We start from the raw sequence: 11086 nt of genomic DNA, 5'->3' as shown, positions 1-11086 counted from the left end.
TGAATTTTTCAAAAGAGCTTTTCACAACCCACCAGAGGGATGGATAGGAGGGTGTAAATATAACCAAGACAGTCCTGGGGATCCAAGGGCTGACTCAATCTGGGAATTCCCATCACCTGACTGGTTTGCTCAGTGTACTAAATGTTTTCACTGTTGGGAGAGCTGAAATACTGAACACTCTTGCAGTTTGTTTTTTTAAAAAATCAAATGGTAAATACGGGAGCCCTTGGCAAGGTTAAGTCATCCTGAAGTCGTCTAATCAAAACTACTGAGGTTAGGTATAAAATTCTTGTAAGATGAGCTTGCATTCTCTCTATTCACTCCTTAGCTCTACATACAAATGCAAAGTGAAGTGGAGGAATGAGATGACTCTCCAAATTATATAAAGCAAAAATAGATTTTGCTACTTAAAAGCTCCAACTGATTACCTCAACTATTCGTTTCACTTTATGAATTAAAGCCACAGTGCTTTATAAAATTGTTTTTCTTTAAGATAGTGGTTGAAACCCATTTTAATTCTGATCCAAGTATAGAACAGGACTGATCAGGTCGTTTTTTATCTTTATTAGAATCAGCTATTTCCCAAGTCTAAACTCTGAATTTTTTTTAAACCATAGAACTGGTGGGAGTCATTTGAACGCAGTAAATTTCTCAGCTGAATTCTCAAGTCATTTCAAGAATATTATTTATAAAAGGGAAAAAACCTGATGGAACGCTGTGAAGAATCCAGCCAGAAATTATGTTCCCTAAGATGTATAAGCAATTTAAGTAATATAAATAAGTGTACCTTTTACTCCTATAGTGTTACACCAATGAGGAAACAGTAACTTGTCTAAGGATACATTGGTGAATTCTTTATTAATTCAAAACATTTTTAAAAAGTGTAATGCATGTGCATTTTACAATAATATCCATAGGTTTCCACAATATAGTTAAATGAAAACAACTGTAGTTTGATTTACTTTGAAAACTCAAAAAAAAAAATAGTTGGAGACTTCTGAATTTCCTTACATTATTGTCATGCTCAAATTCTATTATTACATATTGAAGATTCTAGCATTTTCAGGAAGTCTATTATCTCTACATAGGTAAAATAATAAAATAGATTCAAGGATGGGGAAATAAAAACCCAAAACAACTTAAATTGGAAGAAAAGTAATCTAGATTATCTATTCAATTTATAAGCACCTACAGTTATTCTGACACTGCAAAATAACCAAGCATGTGTCTCAAGTTGCATTCATGCATTCAAAATTCCTTTATGGTCCACTATTATGAGTGGACTACAAAATATGGATATAGATTATTAAGTACAATGAACATGGTAGCAAAAAACTGCACACATTCAATATGATAAATTTTACAGAACCAACACATTGAAATTATTTTTCTGTATTTAGCAAACACCCTAAAATCATATACAAGAAGCTGTATTTATGACAAATAGGTTAAAGCAAGGGGGAAAAATCAAGTCTTTTACATTATTTCAATAATCAGTACTCATTGTTCTGTTGAGGGCAATATGGAAAAGCACTCAGCAAAATGATTACTGATTTAAATTACCTCTTATGACAATTAAACTAAAGTCTTTACTATCCAAGGAATGTAAAGGATAAAGTAAAGATAGTTCAAGGGAAAAATTTCACTTTCACCTCCATTAAGTGAATATTCAAGCTAACATAGTGTTGGAGCTTTATTTTCCCATTGCACTTTCCAGCTTATTATATTTTCTCCATGGTATTTGTTAGCAGTCATTTAATGGAACCTAATAGCAGTACTGAGGAATCTGCTCAGAATTTCTTTAGCTCAGCTTTAATGTCCAGTACATTTACCTCTAATATGATCTAATAATGTATTGCTTTACAGTGGTGAAACCTAATAAACACTACCTCAACCAGATTGACCAAGGTCAATATTAACAGTGATAAGTCATGATGGTGGTATGTACCTCTGATATCATGTGATATAAGTGGCACTTCACTTCTGTGGTCTTCCAAAAACTGGTAATACCTGTCTAGTCATGGGGAAAACATCAGACAAATTCCAATTAAGGGACATTTTACAAACTAGACCAGTCCTCTTCAATACTGTCAAGGTCCTCAAAATCAAAAAAAGTTTGAGAAACTGTTGCAACTAAGAGGAACTTAAGAAGACAGGATGACTAAATATTATGTGTATCTTGGATGAAATCCTGTAATAGAAAAAAGACACTAGGTAAAAGCTAAGGAAATCTGAATAAAGTGTGAACTTAATGCATCAATATTGGTTCATTAGTTGTGACAAATGTCACAATGGATGTACAGTATATGGAACCTTTCTGCGGTATCTTCACAATTTTTCTGTGAATCTAAAACTATTCTAAACTAAAAGGTTTAATGAAAAATTTTATGAACACACAACCACCTTTTATTCTTTTATTTTCATATTTTCATGGTAAAATTAAAAAAAAACACACCAGAATGTTTCTATTCCATGCCAATTTCAGTGTTTTCTCATGGCCAGTCTCTCATAACTTAGTTTTAGCTTTGTTTCCCATATTTATTTGGCAAATTATTTGACGTTTATATTCTTCCTGTCCTTGGGAATGCTGTTTTATTTCCTTTGGAAATAAAATTTTTCAATGACTTATTTATCTTATTTAAACATTTATTTTAAACCTACAATATTATACACACATGCATACACACATCTATATACATATATCTGTGTATGTGTGTCATGGAAAGAAACATACTTCCTGGTTGTAGGTTCAGTGTGATGTTCATGAACTGAAAACTGAATTTGAATCATATTGAGCAAAGCAGTAACAGATTCACATAGTCCTCCATCTTAAAATAAGCGTGGATGAATAATTAAATCAGATTTTTAAAGTATGCTTTTCTAAAGAATTGGGGAAAAGTGCATTAAAGTGGCATTTAACTCATACATTCTTGAAAAGGGAATAATTATTGAGCTGGAAAAGTTTGATAAAGTAGTAATAATATATGTAACACTTTATTCTTTCCATGTTGACTTTTAATTCTCACGCCCACCGTGTAAATAAGGGTATTCTATTCCCCATTTGAAGATGAGGAAACAGGCTCAGAGAGGTTCAATATAATATTTGCCCAAAGTCCCATGAGATAGAAATGTAACTTGAATTCAAATTTGTAAGTAAAGCCTGGTATTGGGGAACACCTGTATCAACCTACGCACTACCATGTGTTGCAAGGATACTATGAAGAACGTTGCAGGGAAGATCAGAAGCCAAGTTTTTGGTATCAGTTTTATTGATAAATATTTGCAGTTGTAACAAGTGAGGAATAACTAAAACTTTTACAGATTTAATACTGTTTTCTCAGGAGAACAAGCATTTTATATTGGTCAGAAATTTAAAAAGAACTCAAAAAAGCATGCAAATATAAATGTTTGCATAATATATTTTGAAAAATAGGGTCAGCAGCTGTCAATATAAATACACAGGCAAGAAAGTTTTGTGGAACTGTCTTTACCACCTTTCAAAATAATATGCCATTGTATCCAGAGCAACGTTTTTAAAATTCATGTTTGATAGGGTTCTATCTATAGGCATTTTAGACCTAAGAAGTTTTAGGTGGCTTTTGAAAGAGTTCTTATTTTCCTATTTTCTGATTGTATTTAAAATTTCTTCCTTCTGTATTTATTCCTCAAAGCATCTGACATGTATTTTTTGCAAATGTAACTTGTCACAATTACGATATGACATTTTTTCAGTATGTTAAAAGTGTATAGAAAAAATGGATACGTTCAAAGTTAAGAATCAGGTATTATTTTAAGTCAGCTTAATGGGGTGAAAATGTATTTTTGCCCCTAATATAGAAACATTATTTACCTATTTCTATAGTCCTTTTGCAAAACTGAACTATCAGGTAAATATATGATATGCATTTCATTCTGTAAGTAAGAACCTAGGCAGCATTAAAGGATACTAATAAACACCCCATGCACCATGACCAAATATCAGAACTGGTCATCCTATGTACATATTTTAAGACTTTTTTTTTTTTTAAAAAGACCACATTATGGTCTTGATTTTTGCACTCCATAACATTGATATCAAAATTGTGTTTTGCTATTTTTGTTCATATGCCAGTGCACCCATTGTGCTTACAGCTGCCCTATAACCCTGTTGGAACATCTGTATTACCTTTGGGTAACATAACAACAATTATCCAGAGTAAAGAAGAAGAAGCATCATCCATCCATTATTAGTGTGATCTATGTACAAGATCCATCTCTGAAGAAATCTGGCTCTCCAATTTAGTTATATACATTTATATATAATCTATACCCTTCACTTTTCTTTCCATGGTAGACACATCTGAATTTAGGCACTATAGAAAGAGCATTAATCTCTTCCTGTGTGCATTAGCAGATTCTAACAGTACACAAAGATATCCTGACAATCTAAAACACAAAGTGTACCTTCTAAAGTGCTAATTTGTCCCCAGGGAGGAATATATTCACTAGGAAAAGTCAGATTCTATCATAACAAATATTGTGCTCTTGGAATGGTAGCATAGACACCAGTTGAGGGCTTTTTGTTTATTATAGCTCTGTAATTAAAACAGAAGGAGTTATACCATACTTTAAAAATTGGTAGAGTTGCAAATATATACACATACTCGTAGATAGAAACTTCAAACATTTTGAAATTAAATGAGAAACCTCCCCCTCCCCCCATAGGAATTTAGCGCAGAAATGCTCACATAACATGGCTGCCAACGTCTGATGTGTAAATCTGCTCTAGAATCATTCTCAACCCAACTTCCTAATCATGTCTCAAAAGGATATACTAACTTCAAAGTCTGTATTCTACAAATGCCCAGGTTAGAGATTAGGACTCTTTATAAGGGCCCTTATCTTTTACATTTGGTAAAATATTAAAGGTATTGTCAAACAGACAATTCATCTAATAGTCCAAAGTATCTTATAAAGATAACTTATGGCTAGCAGGTCACCATCATATATAGTAACAACAAGAATATAAAGTCTACATGTAAAAAGATTGATGCATGCGGTGTATCATAGTATATTACATATTTTCTGGTCATGTGCACCAATTTATTGTGCCTCAAACATAGCAACAAGTATGATATTACAACATATATGTGAATACATCATAGGAGCATAATAAACTCAATTCTACTCAAGAAAAAATTAAATAATTTAGGAACAATAGAACTTCACAATAGAAGTGATGATTCTTGTAGGTTTTTCTTCACTCTTTCGGAAAAAAATAGGACTTTTTGTAAACATCTTCATACTATTTTTTTTTCAACATATTACTGAAAGCTATTATTCAAACAGGAAATATCTAATCGACATGGATAAAGTATGTCTTAACACACTAACACTTTCAGACAAAAACAGGCATTTATTAAAAGAAAGGATATAAATATTTTCTATCTTGTATTCTAACTACATTTTCATAAATAATGTATTTAAAAGTGCTGAATATGGTAGGATAGTCAGCAACGCCAGTGTAAACAGAACATTTTGTTTTCTAACTCGGCAAACTTTTTTTAAATCCCATTTTGTCAAACACTGCAACAGCTAAAATATTTGCATAGGGAATAGATAATAGCCCTTTTAACCATATCTCCTGAATTCTATATAAATTAGAAAATCAAATTCACTTAAAAAAACAATCCTTGAAATGTCTTAAGTTTTATGGAAAAAGAAACTTATGATGCCAACCTTTCAAGTAAAATAAATTTTAAAAAGAAAACCCCAAACTCGTTTATTTTAAAAATGTTTAATAAATTAAAAAATGAGAGGTAGTTAAAAAATGACAAAACCCATAATTTTAATATCATCCTTAATATAAGGCCAGTATTCTCAGTGGATATAAATATTTTTAAAACTTTCCCTTTAGGTGACTCAATACTATATTTATTAAGTTAAAAAAATAGCCTCCAGGGGATATTAATATTCAAATGTAACACCTTGATATAAATATGACACTGACTTTTCTGTGTGTGCACATGATAGGATACTGTTTTCTTGAATGTCAAAAGAACATGCCAATACCAGGCAAGTATTCTGTCTTAAAGATTTAGTGGTACTTATAAAAAATAATATGGCAGCTAGAAGATTTGAGCACTGTACTGCCTTTCAATTATGGATGAGTAGTAATAGTTTAGTTTTAACATTTTTAAAATAAGTCATTCTGAAGATACTATGAAAACAGTTAAGGTCTGAAGTAGAGAATTATCTTCTTCATAACCCTTACAAAACTTCTCTTGGCTAAAAACAGCTTTTCATTGGATTTTGCTTTCAAGGAAAATATGCCACAGGACAGATGCTATTCATCAAAATGTTTTATGATGCTACATTTAGGCATTCCTTTATTAAATCCTTTTTTTTTATATTCCAAAACTAAGTTATTGAGCTTAGTATATTTTTCTTGCTAAAGTACATACTTTACACAACCGTTTTAGAACTGGAGAGCCAGTCTTTAATAAATTAATTACAGTATTGGACATCTGATATATACATAGATTTTCTTCTATTACAATTAAAAACAGTTATCACTCTTTGATTTGTCATTGAGATAGAATATCTTCAAATTGTTTTGTGCTTTTTTCTCTTTTCTTCTTCTTATTATTTGTTGTTTATTTTGTTTTTTTACATAGCAAACTATTCTGTAAAGAAAATGCCACAGTTTTGGCAGTGAACAACCAGAGGAATCCCCCGTTAGGATTTCCCAACAAACAGAGATAAAGAGCTCTTTTTCCATGTACAGAAATATTGGCTTCAAAATGAGTGTACTGAACACAGTATATAGCATGTTGAATACCATTGTTACAACTTAAAAATTGGCTTTTTCTGTCTCGGATTATATTTAAAAATGCAAACCACAGCCAATTTTTTTGGCAATTATTTCTATAAGACCATATTGCACAAAAGTCCTTAAATACAGATATAAGTTATGCCATTGGATTAAATATTACAACAGCTATGTGGCAAATGAAGCAGTTTTACTTTGCACATGCAGTCTCTGGGGATACACTAGGAGACTGTTCATAGGACTACAAATACAGTTTGCTTGCAAGTAGAATGAGTGTTGAATAAAACAAACTTAATTTGGCAATTCATTGTTATTCTGTGGTGTTTTCTCCAAACTTAACCAGGATAACCTTGATAAAAATGGAGACAAAAACCATATGGTTGTATTTTCACAGTAGCCTGAGGAATGCTAAACTGTAGTTCTCCAGGAACTCAGTTTCTGGTGTTATTTAATTACCTTTATTTCCCATCCCAGCCCTCCAAAATGATTTTTTTTTAATGAAAATTAAGATTCAGAAGCAGAGTTGGCAGTACTTTCAACAAAGGACTTATAAATTTGAGAGTTCAAAAACCTTGGAAAAGAATCTCTGTGCATTAAGGTATATATCTGAAGTTGGGCATCTTCATACATGTGAGGATTAGGATCCAACAGATTTCTATTGATCACCTCTCTAACTCGAGAATCGAGACTGACCTAAAAAGAAATAAGAGCAGATACATTAAATAAATTTTTTTTCAAAAGCTTTCAATTAAGTAATTAAGGTTTGTGACATTTCAGAGAAACTTCAAAGAGTTAAATCCAACTACCTAAAATCTTGACATTACCTTTTTTTTTTTTTTGAGGTTACCTTTTCCGAGACTACCTAACCTTGCATACTTTTCTTCCTCAAAAGTTGAACTAAAACAAACAAAAAAACAACTTGTTTTTTAAACCAGAAATTTAGTTCAGATATCCTGGCTTCCTTGGATTTATCTTTTCTATGCATTCACTTGGGTTTTTGACCATTTCTATTCATAGTTGAGGCACTGGAGAATTCCGTAGCCAGAAGACAAATTTATCTCCTCCTATTAGGTAACTGCTGGGGTGATTCTCTTGATGGGACAAGGTAAAAATCTGTCAGAGAGTAGTTCTCTGGCAAAAATTAGCATGATATCAAGTGCTGATTCCTGATAGTTTTAATATCCCAACAAATCCTATAGCGTCAAAGTAAGAAACCAGGAACATGGAAGGGTGTAGTAGAGCAAAACCAGAGCAGGCATTTTCCATGTCTTGGGGGTACCTGGCAAGGCACAGAGAACTTTATGGTCCTTATCCAGAGATACATCTAAAATCTCTGTTCTAAAGATTAAGTAGAACAATTGCTTGAAGTGGAGTCTTTGAAAAGAGAAATGTAAGTAGGAATTCAGAATACCCATGCAAGTAATCAGTACAGTGTTATTTAAAAAGCCAAAATAAATTAAATTCTGCAAATGATAGTTCTTGTTTTGTTTTGTTTTCCGTCACTAAATGCTCATCCTGTTGGAGCTGGTAGGACTCCTGGAAAGGGAACTGGGGAAAAATAAATAGCAATAAGGGCAGGCTTGGGGAACGGAAGTAAGTTCTGCCCTGAAGTGACATGTTAGCAAAACCTAAGAGGCCAGCCATCACAAACTTGTCCTGATTGGCTTCCTCAGTCCTCACTGTTGAACCTGGACTAGAGCACTGCGATCTATATTATCTGTCTCATGATGTACTCATGTCTATACAAACCTTTCATATTTATAGCTGAACATTTTGTCGTAAGCATTTTGCAAAAGGCTTTTTGGTTCTGGCTTCTTTTCTCCCCTACTGTATGGATTGAGCCTGGGGTCTGAGAGAGTCCTAATGACTTAAGTGGCTCATATTCTGTCTGGGTGTGCCCAGATTCCTGAGCTCTATGGACCATGTGGAATTGGGTTGATTGCTACATCCCAGAGACCGGTGCTATGAGAGGGAAATGGTGATCCAGACTAAATTTCTGTGGCTTAGCTAGACCAATGTTACAGAAAAAATTAAAGGTTTCTTGGCTGAACTATATATTGTCTTAAGGAATTCTTTAAAAAAAAGTTCTGGAAATGGATCATTTAGGTTTTATTCTCTGTGTTATCTGAGCCATCTGAGGTCATCATCAGTACAAAGAAATAAAAAATACAGAATTTTTCCCTAAGATTTTTATTTAAAAATATTGTTTATCTTTCTACCCAGTAGGAATATGTTGACACTGGAGTTCAAGCTGATCTCATACTGAAAAGTGGTGTTATGGTAAGGTGAAATCTTACCAAATACACTCAACTGTTTTTGTAAATGTTTTTGCTCTTACTTTCAAACTTGATAACTTTTTGTTTCAATGGAGGAGGGAAATGTTAGATTAGTGATAAAGAAAGAAGATCACTTATTTCTTAAATAACAGCATAATTAAATACAGTATAATTGTTTGTGGCTGTAACCATATCCATTATCTTAAGACAGAGAAATAAAAATACCTTGAATGATTAAATGTCTTGAGTTCTCACTGTATAATTTTATTTTATTTTTTTGCAAATTAAAAACCATAGTGAAAGATCACAGAGAAAGTCATCCAACATTTAGTAACCTCTAACAAAAACTCATTTGCTATTTCTATTTAAAAAATAAAATATTTACCTTAATGTCTGCTTGTTTGGAAAAGTTGTCAGTCAAAAGAAGTGTAGAGAGGTCAAATAACAAGGATAAACCCCATGGATATAACAATAAGAGTTTCATCTGGTGGCATCTTTGTGCTTCAGATTGTGGAACATCTATGATACAAGTTAGTGGGGGTGGATCCCAGCCTGGGCCTGAGCCATAGTCACCATAGGAATCAGGCACACCTGGACGGCTCATAATCTCATCTAATCTGGGGTCCAATGACTAAGGGACTGAGAAGTTTCCCATAAAGAACTCATCCCAAGGGAAGAGAAAGTTGAGAAGCACAAGACAAGAGGTACCGTTGGGCAATGGGAATTCTGGTAGTACTCAGTCCTCACAGACTCATATCTAGGTGGGGGAAGGGAGGGTAAAATGCAGCAGTCACAGCATTAACAGAAAAAGAAGTATTCCTGTGGGCCGGGGCGCCGCACAGCTCCTGTGGATTTGGCAGCATTCACCCAGCAGCTGTGGCGGTGCTGGGAACAATGGCGGTGTTGAGAGGTGGCAAGTGAAGTTTACAAGGCTTACATGACTTTGTGAAAGGCCTCAGGGAACTGGGAAGCATTCACTTGCACCAGGAGCAGGAGACAGAGGAAGGAGGAAAGCAAGTGGCTTGCAAACATACAAATATCCACCTGCAACTCCACAAGCTAGTTAGGAAAAAAATGTCATGCGAGCTGAAGGTTCAACAAGAGTGTGGTGGTAAAGTGCAGGGAATGAAGACACAAGTCTTGCTAGTGTGGCTTGGGAAAACCTGGCTCAAACTGAGTGATAACACCTGCTTAATCTTGCTACATTTCCTACCCAGTGGAGGAGAACACCGAGATAGGTGAATATTGCCAGAAGGTTGTATGCCAAGTGTTGACCCTGCCTTTCTGTTCTAGCCATCAAGAAGCAACGGAAATTTTGACTTCATGGACATTTGGGGCAGAATTATGCTGAAAAGGATGAATTTTCACTGAAAGTCTTTTTCCCTTGTGGAGACTCTCCTTAAATTAATTAGGCTAATTCCTTAAACAACTTTTTAGATATCATGATTAAGTTTTTTCGTTCATTTTTTTTCCATTTTATTTTTAATTTTACCAAAGTTGCTTTATTTAGGATTCTTGTGGAAGTAAAATTCTGATATATTTCTTTTTTCCTTTATAAGTTCATATTAAATTTTACCAGTGATATCTTCTGCCACTGGAGATATTCTTTTTAATTTTAACTAAATTTGGTTTTCTCATGTTAAATTTTATAAAGAATACTGGATTCTCCTATTAGTTTTAATAAATTTATACCATGTGTACTTTTAGTCATATTATTTTGTGTTGATTATTTCTACTGAAAATAATTATAAATAAAACTATTGGAATTTATTTCTTGGAACAAAGATGATTAAGTGCAGCACAATCATAAAGTGCAGCAGCCATATTCCTGATACATGGTCCAAATGATGGGAAAGTTTATTTTGCTTGTCTGAGGGAGAGTTCAGGCATGTGGTTATGACTGCTGTTTCTCATGGTGTCTTAAGTTCTAAGGCTGGGTTTATAGAAGTCTATAGAAGTGTCATGAAGAAAATACTAGGCAATGGGATTACTAGCCAGC

General features: G+C 33.5%; 1 protein-coding gene across 1 annotated transcript in view; it reads right to left on the bottom strand.

Moving 5' to 3' along the window:
• Window positions 1-7262: 7262 nt before the first annotated feature.
• Window positions 7263-11086, bottom strand: part of RGS17 (regulator of G protein signaling 17) — a 28743-nt gene continuing 24919 nt past the window's right edge. Inside the window, exon 4 of the mRNA XM_028103368.2 lies at window positions 7263-7504. Coding sequence (XP_027959169.1) covers window positions 7316-7504 — 189 coding nt within the window. The 3' untranslated portion in view covers window positions 7263-7315. The remainder of the gene's footprint in view (window positions 7505-11086) is intronic.

This window comes from Eumetopias jubatus, unplaced genomic scaffold, assembly GCF_037043125.1.
Source record: "Eumetopias jubatus isolate StellerSeaLion01/CBP00866 unplaced genomic scaffold, mEumJub1_p1.0 scaffold_6, whole genome shotgun sequence".
NCBI classification, from domain to species: domain Eukaryota; kingdom Metazoa; phylum Chordata; class Mammalia; order Carnivora; family Otariidae; genus Eumetopias; species Eumetopias jubatus.
The sequence above is the reverse complement of the archived record's forward strand: the minus strand, read 5'-3'. Positions and strand labels throughout refer to the sequence as shown.